This window comes from Macaca thibetana, chromosome 3 (genome assembly GCF_024542745.1).
Source record: "Macaca thibetana thibetana isolate TM-01 chromosome 3, ASM2454274v1, whole genome shotgun sequence".
NCBI classification, from domain to species: Eukaryota; Metazoa; Chordata; class Mammalia; order Primates; family Cercopithecidae; genus Macaca; species Macaca thibetana.
This window is the reverse complement of record NC_065580.1, coordinates 55,538,390-55,560,593: the sequence shown is the minus strand read 5'-3', so window position 1 is coordinate 55,560,593 and position 22,204 is coordinate 55,538,390. Positions and strand designations below refer to the sequence as shown.

Here is a 22,204-nt window from a genome sequence, read left to right as displayed (position 1 = left end):
TGGCATTTTGTTGTTTCAGTTTCAAATTCACCTGGACATCTTAGCACTATGTGGAAATGGTCTTGTCCCCACTCATTGTGGAAAGAGTCATGCCATTTAGTTGTTTCTGATTCAACTATGGTAACTGTTGCTGGATATCTTTGCTTAATGTCTACATTACTGATTCCCAGGCTGGGTTATGAGAGACCCTTGGGAATTGCTAATTATACCAAACAGTACTAAAATGTTTTTTTAAATTTTAATGAAAACACTCTGAATCCTTACTTTGCCCATTTCCTCTAGGCAGAACAATGGAGATGAAACACCATCTATTTGAAATCTGCAGGAGATGGGTTTGAGTCTTAGCCCATTATTCATACTGATCACTAGCTGTGTGACCTTTTTGAGCTTTTATTTTCCTCAAAGGTACAATATGGATAATTATACCTTCCTCATATGGTGTTGCGACAATTAGATGAAATAACATGTTGCATGGAACTTGCTGGTACACAGCATGCCTTCCAGACAGAACATCCTCTCCAGAGATATGCCCCTGACCCTCCAGTCTTGTGAGAATTAAAGTAGACCAGGCAAGGCAGAAGCTTCTTGACAAAAAGAAAGGGTACTTGAGGCCGGGTGCGGTGGCTCATGCCTATAATCCCAGAACTTTGGGAGGTGAGGTGGGCGGATCACCTGAGGTCAGGAATTTGAGACCAGCCTGGCCAACATGGTGAAACCACGTCTTTACCAAAAATATAAAAATTAGCCAGGCATGGTGGCACATGCCTGTAATCCCAGCTATTCAGGAGGCTGACGCAGGAGAATCGCTTAAACCTGGGAGATGGAGGTTACAGTGAGCTGAGATCAGGCCACTGCACCCCAGCTTGGGTGACAGAGTGAGACTTTGTCTCAAAAAAGAAAATAAAGAGGACTTGAATTGAATCTCTCAGGATCCTAGTCTCCCTCCCTTCTCTCTCATAAACAGAGGTTAGGAGAGATCATTTAAATAAATTTTTGCAACCACTAAATGGTCTCTGTGTCTTAAAAGTGCTACAAATTTCCTGAAATCCACTAACTTGCTTCCTTTGCTTATTAAGTCCCCTGAAGGTCACAGTCCTGTGGTGAGGTGTCACATAGAAATTAGCAAGGTTTGTCATTGTTCCTGTTGTTCAAAATGATTTCAGCTAATGGGGCTGAAGAAAGGTTTGCTTATGAGAGTCTTCCACCTAAACAGACTCTTCCAAAGCTCGTCCATGGATTTCTCTGAGCTGATCTCTGAGCGCTCCCAGGAAGTTCAATTAAAAGTTGGGAAGAAAACCTGAGATAATATACATAGTATTAGAGAAAAATGGCTCTCACACTTAGGATTTAAACTCTACTCTAATCCACTAAGTTAATTAAGAAAGGGTTTCTGTTATTAGAAGTCACTGGGAAATACCTGGGGTTAATTAAAAGACTATACTGCTACTGATAGGTCTAAAGCCAATTAAGAGTTTTCAAAATAAACACGGATGCTAGCAAAATGAGAACTGAAGTTAATTCAGAGACAGAAACTCATTCTTTGGAAATCTCAATTTTAGGTATGTATTTGAGGAAATCTTGTAAGTTATATGCATTTTTCAGTTGTTATATGTGCCTTTTAATTTTTCCTGTTGTTGATTTGAAATATTGTAAGTGAGAACACCTCAGAGATCCTAGCATTTTCAAGCCTCAGGATCATTACAGGAAGAATGATTTTTGGAAGAAAAACTATAGAACCTAGCAGGTTAATTCCAATCCCGCAAACTCCTATGAGAAACCTGGCATGTGGAAATGAGCCAGAAGGATAAAGATCTAAGGTGAGGGGAATTATAAAAATCCAATTATCACAATTAGTTGGTTGGAATGATTGCTCTACTGTGAAATTCAGAGTAGTGCTGTTTTTCCAGGAGACTATGGTGTTAGTCTACAGAGGTTTTCAAAGAATGTTTTGTGGCATTTTTGTAAATGATGGAAAAATACCACACAAATGCTTAGTTTGGCACTGGAAGTGTTTTTTCCTAGAGAATAGCACAAACCATTTTCTTTTGTTTGGTGACCTGATATGCTGAATAGTGTTTTAAAGGAAGAAAAAAGAAAAGGGAAATGGCTCATGGCAAAGTTTTTGCCAGAATTCAGAATTCGATGTAACATACGCTTTGCAGTTTTTCTGTTATGCTGTGATCAATGTATTTATGTGTATATGTGTAAACACATATACATATCTAATGTGTGTGTGTGCATATGTATTGGAGTAGTAATATTGTACCATTCCTGGTATATGGAAAATCGCCTCCAACTTCCCCCCAGATTCTAGGTTAAAATGATTTACTGCTTTAAGGTTTAGCTAAAATAAAACAAGTTTTAAGAGGTAAGCTTTCAGAATCTAGAACCTTTATAACAAAGCCTCCAAAACACTTCATGACTAATCACCGTTTACTTTCCATTAAAGTCTTTTGAAATTAATCAAAATGTCACTAGAAAGCAATTCTATTTACTTGAAAATAACCATTTCTTTAGAATCTTTAATTGTTTCCCAATTTTCTTAATGTTTTTCATTCATTTATTCAGTCTTTCTTCAACAATTATAGCAGGCAGAACACCGTGTGTTATAAAAACAAACATGAATGGATTCATGGACTTCTGGCAGAGACAGAAATGGTAACCAAGGGCTGCAGACCCAGTCCTGATTTCTAGTCAAGCCCCGTTTAGTCATATGATCACTTAATAATTTTCCAACGTATTTAGTCTCAAGAGTATGTATTGATTTGTAAATGTCTAGTGCATGACGTGCATTTCTGAGCTGCACACCTTAGCCAGAGTTTGGCTCAGTCGTGGGACTCCACATTCTGCTTGTAATTGTGAGGACGAAAATTAAAATATGACATTTATATGTAAAAATCAGAGAGGAATTCTAAGAAAAGAGAGAAGTACAGTTTGCCAGAGCTCCAGAAAGCTTCAGGGAGGCAGGGGGATTTGAACAGAACACCGAAAATTTTATGTGAATGCATAGAAGATAAAAGGCAAAATGGTAGGCAGTGGCAAAACCTTGGATGGTGAGAAGAGCTTCATAGCTGGAGCAAAGGGCTCATGCCTAGAAAACGAATATAAGCTATGTAGTTAGGGCAGGAGTATTAGAGACCAGCTTGAATATTTGTGATCAGATAGGGAAAGAATGGAAGTATGTATGTATGCATGATTTATTTATTTGAGACAGGGTCGTGCTCTGTTGCCCAGGCTGGAGTGTAATGGTGTGATCATAGCTCACCACAACCTCAAACGCCTAGGCTCAAGCGATCCTTCTGCCTCATTCCCTCATTCCTAGTTTGGAGTACAGGCATGCCCCACTATGCCCAGCTAATTTTATTGTATTATTTTAGAGACAGGCTCTTGCCATGTTACTTGGGATGCTCTTAAACTCCTAGCCTCAAATGATACTCCACCTCAGCCTCACAAAGTACTAGAATGACAGGTGTGAACCACCACATCTGGCTGGAGATAAGTTTTAGATAATATGATCTAGGCTGGTGGGAAAATGGTCTAAGGAACCCTTCCTTTGGGTTGCTGCCCCTTCACTTCAACATGCTTACTGGTGGGGGCTGCCAGACAGTGTATCCACCTTGCCTCCAAACAAGTGAGTGCATGAATCTGGCTATACAATCATAGTACATCATTCCTCCCAGGACACTGTGACTGGCCACCAGGAGCCTTCCCTGTGTTTTCCTACAGAACTGGTTGGAAAGCCCTGTGGCTATGGTTCCATTCTCATGTGACAGCTGGCCTGCAAATCAGGTCTACTCTTTCAAACTGGGTCTACTCTTAAGGGGAAAGTTCTGTGAGCTTTGGAGTTACTGGTTCCAGGTCTCTCTTGCACCAGTCCCATTTAAGCCCTCCTTGTGTTTTCCTTCCTATAAACCAAATTTATTCCTTTTGAAAGTTAAGATAGCTCCTCTTACTTAGAATTCAAAACAGTTCTGAATGAATCAACAGAAAAAAGTAAAATGTAACCCAGGGGTATTTTGACAAAAATTTAGGGGGAAAGCTGAATTGGAAGGGGCAGAGAATTTTACCCTTGAAATGATTTTTAGTTAGTTGCAGGGCATAAATGTGAAAATATTCAATAAGACAAATTTGGAATTTATTCTCATAAAATTCAACTATGATACCTAACACATATGATCTCTTTCTGTGTTCCCAACACTATTCTTTACTCTTTACTTGCACCAACTCACTTACTCCTCTCTATATCCACTTTTAAGTCAAGAAACCTGAGATACAGAGAGTTGTTACAACTTTGCAAAGTGAACCAATCAATAAGTTTTGGAGCCCAGATAGTCTGACTTCAGAGATCATCTTGAATTAAGTGGAAGAAATATTGATATGTAACCCTTTACATGTTAAAATATGTGTGTGTGTGTGCGCGCGCACGGGCGCGTGCACTCACTGGGGTGTCTGAGTACGTATTGGTAAAAGATTTACACTCTTACTTTAAAATTGATGCTTACAGGAAGCACAACCTTTCCATTTCTGAACAATTATACAGGGGATCCAGATATGTGCAATGCATTTTGATAACTGAGTGACTATTATCTTTAACAATAATCGTCAGGGGAGGACCTTCCATGTCAATGGATAGGAAATACTGCTAAATGGACTCCTTCCCTGATTTTCTATAATCCTCTATCTTGTTTACTTGATGTTTCTTTGTTCTTCACCTGCATTAAAACAAAACCTGCAGCTATTTTTGCATTTGCATAAATTAACACATCTTGGATTTCTGCCCAAACAGATTCTGCAACCTATCAGCCCTGTAGCATATCACTCACACCTGTCTACTTGTTACACGAAGCGAAGTGGGACACCTCCAATTGCCTCAGAATTGGTGGCTATATTACCTGCTTGAAAGAAGTGATATTACACACTCCACATTCTACAGATTAGGGTTAGACATGTTGCTCAGGTTGGATACCAGACCTGCTCTCTTTTTAGTCCCTTTCAAGACTATATAAGGATATGGATTGGAAAAGAGAAAAAGAATGTCCTGCCTAGACTGCAGTGAGGGAGGAGAGAGAGGTGGTTATACCCCTCTCCCATCCCTAACCAAGCGACACAGGTTGGGGTATTCCAAAAGGATCAATTTTAGTGATTCTGGTTGGCACCTCAGTCCTTAGTTGGTTTCTAGTAATCTGCATGCCTAATCTGGTGCTACCACTGGGGAAGCTGACTACTGCAAGAAAAACTTTCCTACAGAGTCCCACATCAGCAGACGCCACCAGCAGCCACCAAACTAAGCCAGAATAGGACCTGAGATGTCTACCCACCCCAGACAGCTGGTCAGTTCTCTAGGAACAGCTCTACATACCCCCACTCTCACCACTATTCCTCCTTCTTCCAGTCATATTCCTAAAATTAATGGATTGACAGATTTAATAAACACATACAGAAGTGCTTCCTATATGTTATGAACTGTTCTACATGATTCACCAATATTAACTCACTTAATCTACATACTAATCCTCATGAGGTAGATATTCCATATCCCTGCTTTACAGATGGGGAAGCTAAATCACCAGGAGGTTAAATAATGCGCTTCAAAAATCACTAGAAATACCATTTGACCCAGCAATCCCTTTACTGGGTATACACCCAAAGGATTATACATCATTCTACTGTAAAGACACATGCACACGTATGTTTACTGTGGCACTGTTCACAATAGCAAGGACTTGGAACCAACCCAAATGCCCACCAATGATAGACTGGATAAAGAAAATGTGGCACATATACGCCATAGAATACTATGTAGCCATAAAAAAGGATGAGTTCATGTCCTTTGCAGGGATATGGATGAAGCTGGAAGCCATTATTCTTAGCAAACTAACACAAGAACAGAAAACCAAACACCACATGTTCTCACTCATAAGTGAGAACACATGGCCACAGGGAGGGGAACATCACACACTGGGGCCAGTCAGGGAGTGGGGGGCTAGGGGAGGGATAGCATTAGGAGAAATACCTAATGTAGATGACGGGTTGATGGGTGCAGCAAACCACCATGGCACGTGTATACCTATGTAACAAACCTGCACGTTCTGCACATGTACCCCAGAACTTACACAGTTAAAAAAAATCACAGAATCATAAAGTGGTCAAATTGGATAGAACCAGGCCATCTGGCTCCAGAGTTGCTGCCCTAACCTCTAAGCTCATCCCCTCCTCGCTCCCAGGCCTCACACTGACACACCCTCCATAGGCCAGGGTGAGAAGAGACCAAGAGCCTTCCCTACTCAAACTTCCTCAACACACAAGCCTGGCTGGAAATGGAGGAAAGGAAAGAAATGGTATTTACATCAAGTACAGGAGGGTAGAATTTTAAACTGGCCGAACCTGATTTTTTAGTAACCAAAAACAATAATAATAATAATAATAATAAAAACAAGAATTTCCCAAGAGGTAGCTAAGGAATAGGAATCTGACAGAGCCCAGTCAAAAGGAGGGAACGTGGGGATCAATAAAACCATTTCATATTTGTACATTTGGAGTTCAGAGTCTCATATTAAACTAGCCATGGCCCCAATGACTCATCCCAACTGTTGGTCATACCTTGCTGAAGTACAGAGATGATCCAGAAGAGATGACACCACACCCTTGTTCTGGTTTTACAATTTCTCCCCCAATAACTTCTTGCCAGTCAGACTCCCAGCCATTCTGGTTCTCAAAATCTGACATAATTGTGGAAGGAAGGGCAGCTACCGGGTGGCATTCAGTGCCTTGATATCCCTGGTCACACCTATGAGAGAGCAGGGCTGAGTAGGCAAGTTACAGGCCCACCTGCCAATGCTATGTCCCCCGACCTCAACCATTTCCCATGTCTTACTTTTGCTCAGGTCTTATCATTCACACTAGATTTTTCCCTACAGTGTTAATCTGGGTATGTGGTAGTAACAACCCTCAGTTTTTCAAACTCCCCTGAAAACTGACAGAATCTTTTCTTAAAAGAAATAATGCTGTAAAGGTAGAATTTGGGCATCAAGTACTTATGAAAAAGGACATTGGTGTGTGCGCTTATGTGAGTGTGTGTTGGTCTTGGCGGGGACAGATAGTGGGATTTCCCTATAGCCTTAAAAAGCCACATGTAAATGTCGGTCTGCTCAACCAACATGTAACTCTGGCCACATTTTAGAGTTCCTTTTTTTGATTAAACTACGCCCTTTTTAGAGTCTTTAGGTATTCAAGTGTGTTCCTCTGTCCTCATTAGCAACAATCACCATCTCCCCACGTATACAACCTTGAACTGGTGAAGTGGGATAAGAGGGCATGCAGCAGGGTTTGACTAGTGCTCTAAGACTCTCAGTGGGTGAAAAGGCAAAAAATGGCAAGCCTCTTTTAATAAACTCTGACGTTGAAGCCCCAGAGGCCTTGTCTTGAGGTTAGAGTTTTAAGAATATATGGTTTCATACTTATTTTTAATGTAACCATATCTTTTACATCTAAAATAAGAACAGAAGGGAGGACTTGTTTCTTTTGGCTATTTCATTATTTATCGGTCTATCCATATCACTCTGATGACAACTGCTGTAGTACCCTCCAGCCACAAATCTTGAGAAGCATGGACCTCATCGCGCTTTCTGGTGCACGTACCTGCATACGCCATGATCACATGAGCCATGCCCACTGCACATGTTGGGGCACTGTTGCCCAATGTAAATGCTGTCCAAAGCCCACTCGTCTTGAGCTGTATAATAGCTCTGGCTCCAACGGAAGCGGGTGGCACTGGACCTAGAAACAAGGTATAGTATAACAAAAACAGTGTTTCAATCTTTCAGCAGTGACACTGGCACAGAATGACAGAGTCCAAAATCTTTCAGCTAACTAACTTTCTGGAACTTGAGCTTAGCTGGCATCATTTTGCTTTAATTTCCACTCAATTATTATCCAATGCAACAATTCCATCCTGAAAGAAAGGTAAAGAGAAATCTGTCTATTGGATGCAATTCAATCTTAATTTGAGCCGTTTTAAAGAAAAACACAGTATCAGATTTTGTTGGTTGCACAGATTTGTTGCTAGAAAAAGTACTAAGAAAGAATATTAAAAAATAAAGACATCTACTAAACTGCTAAATTGAGCCTATCTTTTTTTTTGCCCAGGCTGGATTGCAATGGTGCGATCTCGGGCTTGCTGCAACCTCTGCTTCCCAGGTTCAAGCCATTCTCTTGCCTCAGCTTCCCAAGTAGCTGGGATTACAGGCACACATCACCATACCCGCTAATTTTTGTATTTTTAGTAGAGACAGGGTTTCAACATATTGGCCAGGCTGGTCTTGAACTCCTGACCTCAGATAATACACCCTCCTCGGCCTCCCAAAGTGCTGAGATTACAGGTGTGAGCCACTGTGCACTGCCAACTTAGCCTATCTTTTATAGACAAAAATGTAAGATGTGTAACCTTAGAGTAAAAGAATTTCTTACAATAAATACAGTAGTTATGAGAACACTTTCAGCTAGTTCGTAATATAAAACACAAGTTTTGTTTGGTGGTATTGTTTTGGGGTTGAGAAGACATACCACTATGTACTATATTACAAAGAAGAATATCTGGATGCTAAATTCTACTCATTTCTGAAACACTAACTTGCCTGAGTTTCATGGATAAACTGATCTTAAGTGGGGATGAAAATTAAACAGTTCATTACACAGACAGAAACACTTGGGACCTTAGTTCACTGCAACGAAATGTAAAGTCCAGAGAAGTGGATATTTTGAAAGTGATGTCAAGAAGGTGTCTGTCTATTCATTGACTGCTATAAAACATTCCTTTAAAATTATAGCATATTTTTCACCTGTAGGAATTTTCAGGGGCCTGTGGTTAGTTCTTTTGGTCAAAGGGCTAAATGAAACAAAGAAACAAAAAATGATTTGCAAAATTATTGTGTATGCTCAGTTCCACTGAAGGAACATTTCCCAAGCACACTATATGCAGATACCCTTGATCTTAATGATCTGAATGATCCATTAAAGTCTATTGCGTCAATTACCCACATATTAAGTACTCCCTAAGTGCATAACAGACGGTTAAAATTCAGACTAAGCCTTTATTGTTTATTTTATCAATGATCTGTGACTAATAGGTTGTATTTTCATTCCTAGCAGGATAATACCAGGATTCACCAAGGTGCATCCAGTAGACACAGGATTGCTGCCTATCAGTGCTTGTCATGGAACATACAGTGGGACAGATGCACCACCTCCTCTATGGTAATCAGTCTATATTTGTAAGCAAACAGCCATCACAATTTTCATAATCCCACTAAGAAATGGCTTTTAGAAAAGCCTACTATAAAAGTAGATGCATTATCTTAGAGCAGAGAGCGCTACAGAATAGAAGTAAGTAAGACTTACGCACCTTGTCATTCTGAAAAGGAAAGCTGACTTTACTCTTTTAAGATAGATTTTAATCTGAGTCAAGTCCATGGCCATGGGTGACTAGACTGTGAGCTCTTTGGGGATAGGGATATCTTTAGTCTCCACAGTTTGCACAGGAACTGAATAAAGTAGGGGTTCCAAAAAAGTTTGCTAAGAGAGTAAGTCAGTGAGTGGATGAACAGGTCAGTAAAGGGCAGCCTGTTTATGACTCTTCTGTAGGTAATGGAATGAAGAATGTACTAGTAGTCGGGGGACAAGGCCCCCAGGACCCTGGTTCTGCAACTTAGCAGCTGTGTGACCTTTAGTGAGAAATGTAAGCCCTCAGGGGTTTGTAGTTCCTCACCTCTCAAATAAAAGGTTTGGGCAAACTAATTTCTAAGATCCCTTCCAGCTCTCAAATATAATGATTCCTCTGCTGGTCTGTTGACCAAGTGACAATTTATTTTCTTTATAGTTACATGCCTATAAAAAACCCATGGCACCCACTAATTTGAGTTTTTTTTTTTACTTCCAAATGTGAAAATGGGCATAGGGAAGGGTTTCAGAAACTTGTCTTAGGTTACATAGCTTATGCTTCTAAACAGTCATACGCAGACACATTCTAAATTGCTTTCCTAAGTAAATTAATCCTTACATGCATCTTATGAACTTTTAAAAAAGATATTATTTCCTTAGGATACAAAGCTTCAACGGGACAATTCCATTTAAAACCACAATCCACAGTTTAAGGTGCTAATGTTAATTAAGAGAAAAGGCAGGAAAAAGAGATTGAATATTGGCTTCAGTTTTATTGAGAAAAAAAATTAGTTGTGTGAGGCATCTCCAGCTGTCACACGTGAGAAGACAAGGTGTAAGGTTGCTGATCTGCAGCGGCGTCATTGCTATGTCTCTCCCTCAATACAAATATTTAAATTGCCAATTTTTTCTTTCTCTCCCTTTCAAAACTAAGTAGTCTCAGGAAGAAAATCTCGTCGACTTTGAATTGAGTCTGAAAGCAGACTACTGCTGTGTGGGTCATGAAATGAAGTTGACTTGCATTTAAAATCTAAACTCTCCGGATTCCCCAAAGCAACAAAACTTGACTCCTTTATTTGATTTTTCCTTCCCATATAACTTGAAGACTGAAATGAAACAGTATTGAATTGTCTCCTCATAGTTAGGTTACCTGAGGAATCAAGGTAAATGAAGGCTGACTAAATTGTATTTTCCACCTTCAGAGTTCCTGTAATTACATTTACCCAATTATTCTGAAACTCATTCACTCATTAGGTGTTGATTTGTTTATGAAGTCAGCGACTGACAGCTGTTTGGGTCTCATTAGGCTCTGTTCTTATGTAAGTGTCTCTCATAAAAACAAAATTAATTTTCATTGAGTAACAAATTGTTCATACACAATATAATTTCTCTAAGCAGGTGTATACATTCAGTATTTCCATTCTAAGTTGCCCTATCTAGCACGTTTTCCAAAGTTAACAGATATTTGATAATGCAGGGACCACATTTGCTTTTATGCATTCAATTTATAATTGCATATGTTTAAATCAAAACGGCAGAACAAAGATTGACCAAAAAAAGATTACTGCTGCAAACTGCATTCACTTTCCCCAATGCTTGAGAAAGCCTGCTATTTGCAAAGTTTTAAAATTATCAAAATAAATAAAGTTATCAAGACTTCCAAGGAAAGCAAATATACTTTATTTTTATGGCAGAGCTTTTAAGCATTATAGATCTAAAAACAATGACAATAACTAGTAGAATATGGGTTTTTTTTGAAATGCAGCAATAATGTTTAGTTTAAATATTAGTCAGTAGGAATGTTAAGATAAATATCCTGCTGGGTTATTTGTTTTTAAAAAATATTTTCACTTTTTTTCCCCAGGGCTTTGAAGGAAATTTGGAAAAGCAGAATTAAATTACTTGTTACATATACTTAAAGGTAAATGGTCAGGGGAATAATTTAGTAGAAAATTTTAGTGAAATCTAACATCATAATCTTAACTATTTATTAAAAGAGATACTTTATAATACAACATCTCTTTAGCACATTGAGTCTCATCAAGTTAAAATTCTATTTAATTCCCCGATGTCCAATAAGCACAACTACCATGTGCCAGGTACTCCATGGCTCTTAAATGCTTATGGGTTAATATATTTCCTTTCAGTGTCTAGTTAACACTGATGATAATTAACCTTTTCTGACTATACTAAAACTTCCAACTCGGTGGTGCTATCTTTTGAGCTAGAAAATAATGCAGCACACAATTTGAGTGTCACAGAACTTGGGAAGGCTTTTCTGATAAGGAAAACACTTTCTGAATTTGCCTAAGCTGCATTAAATAGGAACAATAGTTCATAATGTTTCTAGGGACAAAAAGACATCTCTAAAATATACTATTAGGCCAGGCGCAGTGGCTCATGCCTGTAATTTCAGTTATTTTGGGAGGCCAAGACGGGCAGATCACCTGAGGTCAGGAGTTTAAGACCAGCCTGGCCAACATGACAAAACCCCATCTCCACTAAAAATGCAAAAATTAGCTGGATGTGGTGGGGCATACCTGTAGTCCCAGCTACTTGGGAGGCTGAGGCAGGAGAATCACTTGAACCCAGGAAGTGAAGGCTGCAATGAGCCAAGGTCGTGCCACTGCACTCCAGCCTGGGTGACAGAGCAAGACTCTGTCTCAAAAAAAAAAAAAAAAAAAAAAAAAAATACACTATCAATATTATCTTACCATCATAATTTTGAAAGTGTGCTTCACATGTCAATGAGTAAAAAACAACACTTTTTATATGAGGGAAATGTACTTAATTGTAAAATAATGAAAAAATAACCCTCAGTAGCTTTGCTTTGAATATGACCAGTATTTCAATTGTTTGAAGTGTTGTTTTGCATAAATTTGACATACATGCTTGGAATACCACTGAAATTAGATAAAAGTCTTGATTATATTCCCAGCAGTAGACATAAAAAAGTAGAATGCTAGAGAAAGTAGTAACTTGTTATACAAAGCATTAGTAGAGTATCTAGGAAATGGCTCACAGTTGGAAACAGAAAAATCTGTGGAAATCAAATTTCAAGCATTTTATTCCAACTGACATAATAATGCATCCTTCAAAATATTCAAAAAGGCATTTTTACATAATGCAGGAATTCAATCTTCAACTAAAGGCATAAAAATAACTCTAGGTTGGTATCTAACCAATTGTTTTTGTGTAGAGTCTAACTTTTACATAAAGTAATCTGAGAGGGTTTATTTAGTAATTTTCTTTTTACAAAAGAGTGATTGTTAGTCAGATACTACAGAATAATATAATACTTGCCTCTTTTATGCTTTTTCTTGTGCGCAAATTACAGAATCTTAGAACTACAGGACTGGAGGGACCTGTAAGATCATGTAATTAAACCTTTTCATTGTACTTACAAGGACCTGACCTTGAAGTTGTGAATGGTTAAGATCATGTGATTAATCATCAGTAGAGCTATACTGAGAATTCAGGCCTTCTAATTTCTAGTCTAAGGCTTTTTCTTTGGGTGAGTTCATCCTGAACCAGGAATTGTTTAATTTTTTCCTCAAACATTACATTTTTTTGAGTGATCAATCTAACACAAAACAGTGTAATATTTGGGAAAAAACTATTGTGCTTTTTTCTTTCACACTATCAAATGTTTAACTTTCTTCCTAGTTTACTGAGGCCTCTGTTTCCTGGGGGATAATTTTTAGTGCTACTGAAAAAACATGAATAGAGAAAAGGTGTATATTAAGCTTTTGATACACAAAAGTAAGGCTTTGCAACGAGAAAACAGCTTTGCAATCCAAATTACTTGAACTTCTAGATTCCTATATTCCTTTCTCTATGTCAAACCGAAAGTAACTGACTCATTGAGTTCTCCCATAAAAAGAAAATGCTGGGAGCAAGTAGGAAGGTCAGAAGAAGGCTAGAACAGTTTGGAAATCACATTTTCCTACTTGTCATTAGCTCTCTTTTTCAAATATTATTCATAAAAAAGAAAGGTTTTGGTCTTTTGATAATGAAATAAAAAGAATAAACATCTTGCCATTTTGCTTAACTTGCCTTCATATTCAAGTCATACTTGAATCAATAGAGATAGAATTGAATCAAAAGGGATAGTCAAAGTTAAAGTGACAGCCATATCTAAAGATGTCATCTCACCAAGTTTTCTGTGGAAGAAGCACTATGACTCTTCTCCACTGTGTGAACTCACTGGCATGGTAAATACTTGCTGATGTAAATTCCTGACAACTTGGCATACTTGGAAGACATTCCTGAAAGAAAGTTAGGCACAAATCAAATCCAGCTTCTGTCTTCCTCAGGTGAAATATGTCTACTCACCCACTGTAAGTGAAAAAGACCTTAAAGAAATCTAATGTCATAATCTTAACTATTTGTGATATGGAAACAATCCACGATTTTTCTTTCCATGAAGCTAAAACTTCATAGAAAGTCTTAAAATTATTTAAGTAATAATTTCAAATGAGGTGCATAATGAAATTGAGTATTTCCCAATACTCGCACGTACAAACAGACATGGATTAGGATGCTGTTTTTAGGCCTGTTATCATAACACTGGCATTTGGTAAAAATTAGTTTATTCATTATATTTATTCATTTATTGCAATGGCACATTGCTAAGATATATATGAATTTTATTCCAAGATATTTCTTCTTTTTTTCTAAAGACAAGAGATACCACATTCTTAATATGGTCTACCTACAGGTAGAGACAGATGAAGACACCTTACAGGGAAAAAAGAAAGGGACACATTTATAAAGAAAGAGGGTTAGAGAAAATAATACTGAAAACATCATTTGAGGGTAGCCAGTTTTGGAAGTTATTTTCTTTTTTTTTTTTATATTTCCAATTACTCTTTAATATCTGTCATGAAGAATGTGGCATTTTTGTAATCCTTTGCTGACTTTATGTTAATTCTAAGTTACAAATATTAAATAACACTGTTTCTTTTCAACCAAACCTAAACTTCTAGAACTGCAATTTTTTTTTTTGGCTTGCTAGGTAAAAGGCAGGTTACCTGTCACAAGGTTTAGGGAAACTAGACTTACTTCTTGGACGAGGTGCCAGGTAAGGCCGTGGTTGGTTGAGTACTCCAGCTTCACCTGGTTGTCCATGTGTGGGGTGTATTTCTGGCCACATCCCATCACCAAACTGAACTGAATCATATAGCACGCTCCTATCTGCATTGATTGTGTTTCCACATAGCGCATACTTGAGGCAAGTTTAGAATCTCCTGTAAAACTGAAAGAGACAGAGATGGAAATCAGAAAATTCTGAACACAATGTATTAGAGAAAAATTAAATTATTCACCTCACACTATATACCAAAATAATTTCATTTTACTTATTTAAACCTTGCCGAATTCTAGAATGGATTTCAGTAAATCTAATAAATGCAATTTGAAACAAGCTTTCAAAGATGAAACTTTTTTTAAAAAGTTAATATCTATAGTTGTCAAATGTACCTAAAATTGGGTACCCACTCATATATTGCTCATGAGTATAAACCTTTTTTTTTTTTTTTTTTTTTTGAGACGGAGCCTCGCTCTGCAGCCCAGGCTGGAGTACAGTGGTGCCATCTTGGCTCACTGCAAGCTCTGCCTCCTGGGTTCATGCCATTCTTCTGCCTCAGCCTCCCCAGTAGCTCGGAATACAGGTGCCCGCCACCACGCCCAGCTAATTTTTTGTATTTTTAGTAGAGACGGGGTTTCCCCCTGTTAGCCAGGATGGTCTCGATCTCTTGACCTCGTGATCCGCCCACCTCAGCCTCCCAAAGTGCTGGGATTACAGGCGTGAACCACCACACCTGGCAAGTCGAAACCTTTTGACTCATTAATCTCACTTCTTGAAATCTATCCTGAGAAAATAATTTTAAATTTAGAGACAGTTTTATAAAATACAAAAAGTATTACAGGATTACTGCTAATAGTAATTGGTAACAATGCCAATGTCAAAATGGAAGGCCTAAGTAAAATGGTAGAGCACTTGAAAGAACATTATCCATCTTTCAAATATTTATAGATAATATAATCACATTAAAGTGTATATGATGAAATAAGTCTTAAAAAGCCATAAAATTATGCACGAAGGAAATTCACCAGAATGTTTTTGGTAGCTGTGTTTGGTGGCAGGAAATTTGCGATTTATAATTTTCTTTTTATTTTCCTTATTTTTCAAATGGCCTTTAATACTCATGGGTTAAGTACTGAAAACATCATAATACAGTTTTAATGGTTGTGTCTCAAATCAGTAAAATTCACATCTTACTGGGTCCCAATTGAGTACTACATAATTGCAAACTGTTTGAAGGCAGGCAAATTAATTTTTAAGAGAAAAATACTCGGGAGTTTGTAATCTATCAGAGAAGATTAAAATATAGGCACATTATATTGTAGTTACATGAGTCAATGTAAATATTCCCAGGGTCAATCGCACTAAGGTTTGTCCATCACGGTACTTGTTTCTGCTATTCTGAAGCAGTTTCAGTACCATTGTTAGTAAACCTGTTAGTCAACAGTAAACCTGTTAGTCAGAAGGCATAGCTGATATGGACAAAAAGGCTAAGGCAATACTCTGTGAAATCGTTGAGATATTTAATACATTTTCTTAATTACCTTTTGCTAAATCAGCCAAATAAGGATAACTATTCTGACTTGCTTCTTGCAGAGATTAAGATGTTATTTAATGACAGAATATTGTCCACATAGAGGATTACCATGGACTTAAACTCAAGGTTAAAATACAAGCAGCTTTCCCCAACAGAATAATTACTGCTTAACTAATAGTTTTAAAACTAAGGTTTTGCAATTGGACAATGAAGAGAGGAATAAAATGGAAAAGCCCCATTCTCTGCTTTAATTGAATGGTCAATAAAAGAAAGGGAAAAATTATATTAAATACTGCTAGTCTTGCAAATCCAGTTAAGAGATAGCAAATGCCACAACTTGTTTATCATTGTTGTTAAAGATGTCTACCATTTGTGCAATCTAGGCCATGTCCTAAGACACAATACCCACATTACTTTCCTTAGTTTCATCTTTCAGTAACTCTGTTTAGTAGGAATAATTATTTCTTTTTAACAAATGAGAAAATAGGGCTAGTAAATGGGATACTCAATGAGAAATCAGCTTTGCCTGACTGTAAAGCTTCTTAACCAATACACTAAATCTTTGTCTTCCTATTACTCTAAGATTGGGAGAGAAAAAATCCTGCATTTTGGAGTAATTTTTTAATTTTTATTTTGTTTATAGTGAATTTACAAATCACTAACTTTCAGTTACTATGCAATGATACTCTGATGTTAAAAATATAAAACCATGATTGCTGTTATGTGTTTGGATCCACAGGATACAATCTGGAAAATATCAAGCTGTAGAATGTAATTTTTAGCAATATTGGAAAAAATAAAAGAAATCAACACAGAATAAAAATAGTAGTAAGCCGTAGAGGCACACACTTGCCTATATTGCTCCTAGGGTCTTTTAAGTAGGCAAAAGAAATCCCAAATGCTTATCTCTGTAAGAAACAGGCATTGCTTTTAGCTTCAAGGGTTAAATGTCTCTCTAGCACCCTTTATGAGGAAGATAATTAGAGGCATCCAACTAGGCTTCAACTGTTTGCTTTAAAGATACACCAGTCTCCTGGGCATCTGGGGAGAAAGCCTAATAGCGCCTGGTAGTACATGGGCTGAAGGGTCTGCAAATGACAGAGCCAACAACGCTTTCTCACTCACGCCATGAACAGTATTTCCCCACCTGACCATTGCTGAAATAACTCAAGATTATTTTTACCATCAGCATCTTGTAAATTTCTCCCTTCTGGGATGGTTTTGTGTCCTCACAATTCTATACAGAAACAGAAGGAAATGCTGTGTTTTACAACTATTGCCTGCATCTAATGTTTGCATAATTACAAATGTAGCTATGAAATTGGCTGAAGAGAGGAAGTATTCAATGCTGAGGAGAGTTGTGTGCTTGTGAGCTATTTTGGAATACCTGATAACAGATTTTAAAGGTGCCAAGACACCAAGAGAGAAACAAGATAAAAATTACGTAAAATAATAGGTTAAATAAGCGAAATTAAGGCAGTTAAACAATGATAACAAAATTTTTGCTTAGTAACTGTATCTGTTCAACTGGTAGAATAGGAGCCTAGAGTTATTTGGTGTTTCCTATTTCCTATTGCAAATGCTTTGGTGTGGGCTGATCCAGCTGCCAGTCACAGCCTCTTCCTTTTAGCCACTATCCAGTGATTGGTCTAGGGGTGGCCATGCGTCCAGCAATGGGTTCTCACCAATGAGATGTAAGTAAAAGGTGGAAGGTGAATTTATGCATTGGGCTTTCATTATAAGTGTTTCAAAAGGGAACCAATGGAATTGGCTGCCACATCCTTTTCCCTGTTGCTCCTATGGTCATCTTTCCTCTCTGGGGGCAGCAGCCATTTTGTGACAATAATGGAACATTATTAGCCTCTCTGCTGAGATAGCGGAACAGAAAAGTGAGAGAATCTGGGTCCCAGTGGCCTTCTTAAGGTGCTCACAAGCCCAGGACTGCCTATTCTAGGACTGCTTGTTACAAATGACAGCTAAGCCTCTTTACTTTCATTTATGTCATGGTCAGTCTTTTCTTGTGTTTGTTGTAATCTAGAGCTGAACACATTTCTAAGCGATACATCTGTCATACTTCCTGGTACTATATGATATCTTTCCTGATGCCTTAATCTGAAGCAAAATAACACAGAAAAGCACCTTAAACTCCAGACCATTCAAAGTATTAGTCCACTTGATTAAATTTCTGGTTTATTCAAGACTGGCAGTGATACTCAGTCTGTTTTTTTTCCACAGACTATGCATTTCACAGACTGATCCTTTAACTTACAAAACTGCTCCTCTTCGCTGCTTGTCTAAATCAAGATACATTTATAAAGGCAAACATGAGGCTGAACTTCTTTTCTGTTACAGTCATAGGGACAGAAAAGAACAGCCCACATCAGCATTTTGGGGAGAAATTCTAGAGAGAGAAGGCACTGTGAATCAGGAGGCTTAGCTTTATTTATATTGACTTGCAAGGGTGCCTCAAAAATAAAGCTCCTACATCTAATTGCAAGATTTAATGAGAGAATGGGGATAACTCCACTTAGGACAGGATTACCTTTCTAGCCCTCTTTATTCCCACCTCTAAGAAGGCTAGTAGGCTATGACACTGGCCAAATGGATAAGAGCCTGGTGGAATTTGAGTCTCCATAGTTCTCTGCTTAGTCCATACTACAGCACCTTTGCTTCACCCTCCCTTGCTTAATCTCATGTATTGCTGAGGATCTGTTTTTTGATCAGGTCGGAAGCCTGTCCACAGGGAGGGATCATATCTTATTCATCTCTGCATCCCCTAAAGCCCTCAGAACCTTGCCTACAACTCACAGAAGCACATTGTTTTGGACATCATGATTTTCTAACAGCTGGATTATCTTACTTGACCTTTGAGTCAGGACCCTCTGGGAGACCAACAGCGATCCTTAACATTGTGTTATGGAGAAGGAAAATGGAGAAGCTGAGTTGCTGGCCTCAAGGTCACACAGGTACTAAAAAGCTAGAAACTAGGCCTTCTGGGTTCTCCTTTGAAGTCCTTTCTACTATATCCTGCCTCTCAAAGGCTCCCAAGGACTGTTTGTTAAATAAAATGAGCATGTGAGTGAGGTCTCTCAACTGGGGAGTAGGGAAGTTTAACAAAGCTATAGTTACTTAAATGCTGTAATGGATACCGACAAGGTTTTGAGGTTATCTTCACTTAAGTAAATCAGTTTCTGCATTTTCCCAGAGCCTCTTTCCCATCTCCAGAAAAAAGCCTCTTTTATATGAAAGGCAGACACACATAGCCAAAGTAAGTGGGCCACAAAGTTCCTTAAAAGCAAATTCATGTCAAACAGCCAAGCTACCTACAGAACTGAACCATTTTTTACAACTGAGCCCATCTCTTTAAGAGCAGTTTAGTATATAAGTCAGTATGGATGAAATCTCACTATTCATGTGCCATAAGAGAAGCTAATGCATCCATATTTACATTTCTTAGAAACCTAAGCAACATTCTATTATTTTCAAGCGTCCCACAGAAAAAACAGGTCTGCAGAGCTCATTTCTAGAAAAACAGAAGAGCCATACAATGTTGTTTTTGTTTTGATACCATTCGGAAGTTATATTCATCTGAAGAAGAGGAGGTGAATGAATCTAAGCCTCTCCGATATCATTCTCTTATTGGTTATGTTCTTGTAATCACCGAAGAAATGTTTACTAGATTAGATAAACTTGTTGATGTTGTGGGCTTAAAGGCAGCATTTTAACTCACTTGTTATTTCTATGATATTACATTTCAAAACAAATAACCATATTATTTTAGTGGATTATAGAAATTGTACACTTAATGGAAAAAACAACCTGATAATATAAAAGCAGCATTTTTTAAAAGGTAAAAATGTGCAATTCCACCTTCTAAAGATGACCACAAAATGTACAGTTTTTTGGTAAAAACACTTCCAGACAGTTTTTCTCATGTGTACACACACATTACTTTTCTTTTTTTTAAAAAATTATGAAATCATAGTACATCTGCTTTACTCCTTTGTACAACATTTCATTGCCATCTTTCTATATTGAAAAAATATGGTGAGACATTTTGATTTTTAACGAATCAAGCCAATCTTCAATTATAAAAATTTGGGGAGGTTGTTTTCACTTGTTTACTATTATAAGCAATGCTTCTATAATATACATCCTTGTATATCTTTGTGCACGTATCCAATTGTCTCTTTGGGTTAAATTCCTAAAAGCACATTGCTTCGTTAAAGCAAACGCACACTTAAAAAGTTGACACTTATTGTCAAGCTGCCCTCCAAAAAGATTGCACCAAGTTACATTTACCAAGAACATCAACAATGACTGAGGTGCCAATTCTTCCTACTTGTCAATACTGAACTTTGATGACACTTTTTATTTTGGCCACTTTATGCCTACACTCTCTTAATCTACATTTTTTTATTACTAAACAAATTTAGAAGCTATTCATGTTTATTGGCTGCACACATATACATGTATACACATATATGTATACATATACATGTATACGTACATGCATACATATACATGTACATATATATACTAAATCTTGCCTATTACTGCCATAGTTTGGATGTTTGTCCCTCCAAATCTAATTTTGAAATTTGTTCCCTAATGCTGAAGATGGGGCCTAATGGGAGATGTTTGGGCCATGGTGGTGGATCTTTCATGAATGGCTTGGTACTGTCCTTGAGGTAATGAGTGAGTTCTTGCTTTCTTAGTTTCCCTGAGAGCTGGTTCTTAGAAACAGCCTGATACCTCCCTGCCCTCTCTCCTGCTTCCTTTGTCTTCATGTCATCTCTGTACCCACTGGCTCCCCTTCTCCTTCTGCCATGAGTGGAAGCAGCCTGAATCCCTTACCAGAGGCAAATGTTGGCACTGTACTTCTTGTACAGTCTGCAGAACTGTGAGCCAAATAAACCTCTTTTCTTTACAAATTACCCAGCCTCGGGTATTCCTTTATAGGAACACAAATGAACTAAGACAATTACCTTCTTAATTTGTCTATGCTCTCACTTATTTTTTGTTTGCTTGATCCATCAAGCACTAGAGCAGAAAATTAAAATAACACTCTAAGTTACTGTGGTTGTAATTTTCCGTTTGTAATTTGAACAGGTTTTGCATGATAGTCCCCATTCTACGATATTCAATGTGTGGAGACACTGACTGATTTTGCCTTCCCATGGGCCTCTCCCTCTGACAGCATCACCTGTTACTGGTCTCTAGCCTCTCCTTCTGCCTAGAAGAGGCAGCAGCTACAGCTCCAAACAAATTTGAAATCTCTCTACCAATGCATTTTGGCATGTATTTACCCAATACTTCATTTAAAATGTCTTTATGGATTTCTAAGTGGATAGACAACTTCTTATTTATCTAGATAAGATTTTCGGGTTATGTCAGGAATCAAAAATCTTTTGGAATACATGTGCTTCTCAGCATCTGTTTCAGGCTGTTTTTATACTTTTTACCCCTAGCACCTGTGTTGTTTTGCTTATCTTTACCTTTCCTATTTAAAGTTCACAGTGTATATTCTTCAGCCTTTTCATTCCCACTCCCATTCTCTCAGTTTGGAAATTTATACATAGTTCTTCAATTCAGGGCTAGAATCTTACTTTAAGCTAGATAAACTCTTTAGTAAAAAGCATAAGTTGAGTTTCTTGGCTGCTGTTAATTAAGTATTTGGATTGGCTGGGTGTGGTGGCTTACACCTGTAATCCCAGCACTTTGGGAGGCCAAGGTGGGCAGATCACGAGGTCAGGAGATCGAGACCATCCTGGCATGGTGAAACTCAGTCTCTACTAAAAATACAAAAAGACAAAATTAGCCAGGCGTGGTGGCGGGCACCTGTAGTCCCAGCTACTCGGGAGGCGGAGGCAGGAAAATGGCATGAATTCAGGAGGCGTAGCTTGCAGTGAGCCGAGATCATGCCACTGCACTCCTGCCTGGGTGACAGAGTGAGACTCTCTCTCAAAAAAAAAAAAAAAAAAAAAAAAATTCAGCATTTACAGAAAGATGCTATCCAATGAAAACTCAGCATCAAATTGGGTGCTTAGTGGCAGTTTACTCTCAAGGATCAGCTAACTTCATGGGAGATAGAATTGGGGGGAATGTGTCCACTGTGAGGTTCAGGTTGTCTGTACGCAATGGCC

General features: G+C 38.1%; 1 protein-coding gene across 3 annotated transcripts in view; it reads right to left on the bottom strand.

Moving 5' to 3' along the window:
• Window positions 1–22,204, bottom strand: part of RELN (reelin) — a 515,960-nt gene that overhangs the window by 134,598 nt on the left and 359,158 nt on the right. For all 3 annotated transcript variants that reach the window (XM_050782664.1, XM_050782662.1, XM_050782663.1), the window contains exons 21-24: window positions 14,500–14,692; window positions 13,591–13,703; window positions 7,639–7,776; window positions 6,601–6,787 (exon numbers count right to left, since the gene is read on the bottom strand). In XM_050782664.1, coding sequence (XP_050638621.1) covers window positions 6,601–6,787; window positions 7,639–7,776; window positions 13,591–13,703; window positions 14,500–14,692 — 631 coding nt within the window. The remainder of the gene's footprint in view (window positions 1–6,600; window positions 6,788–7,638; window positions 7,777–13,590; window positions 13,704–14,499; window positions 14,693–22,204) is intronic.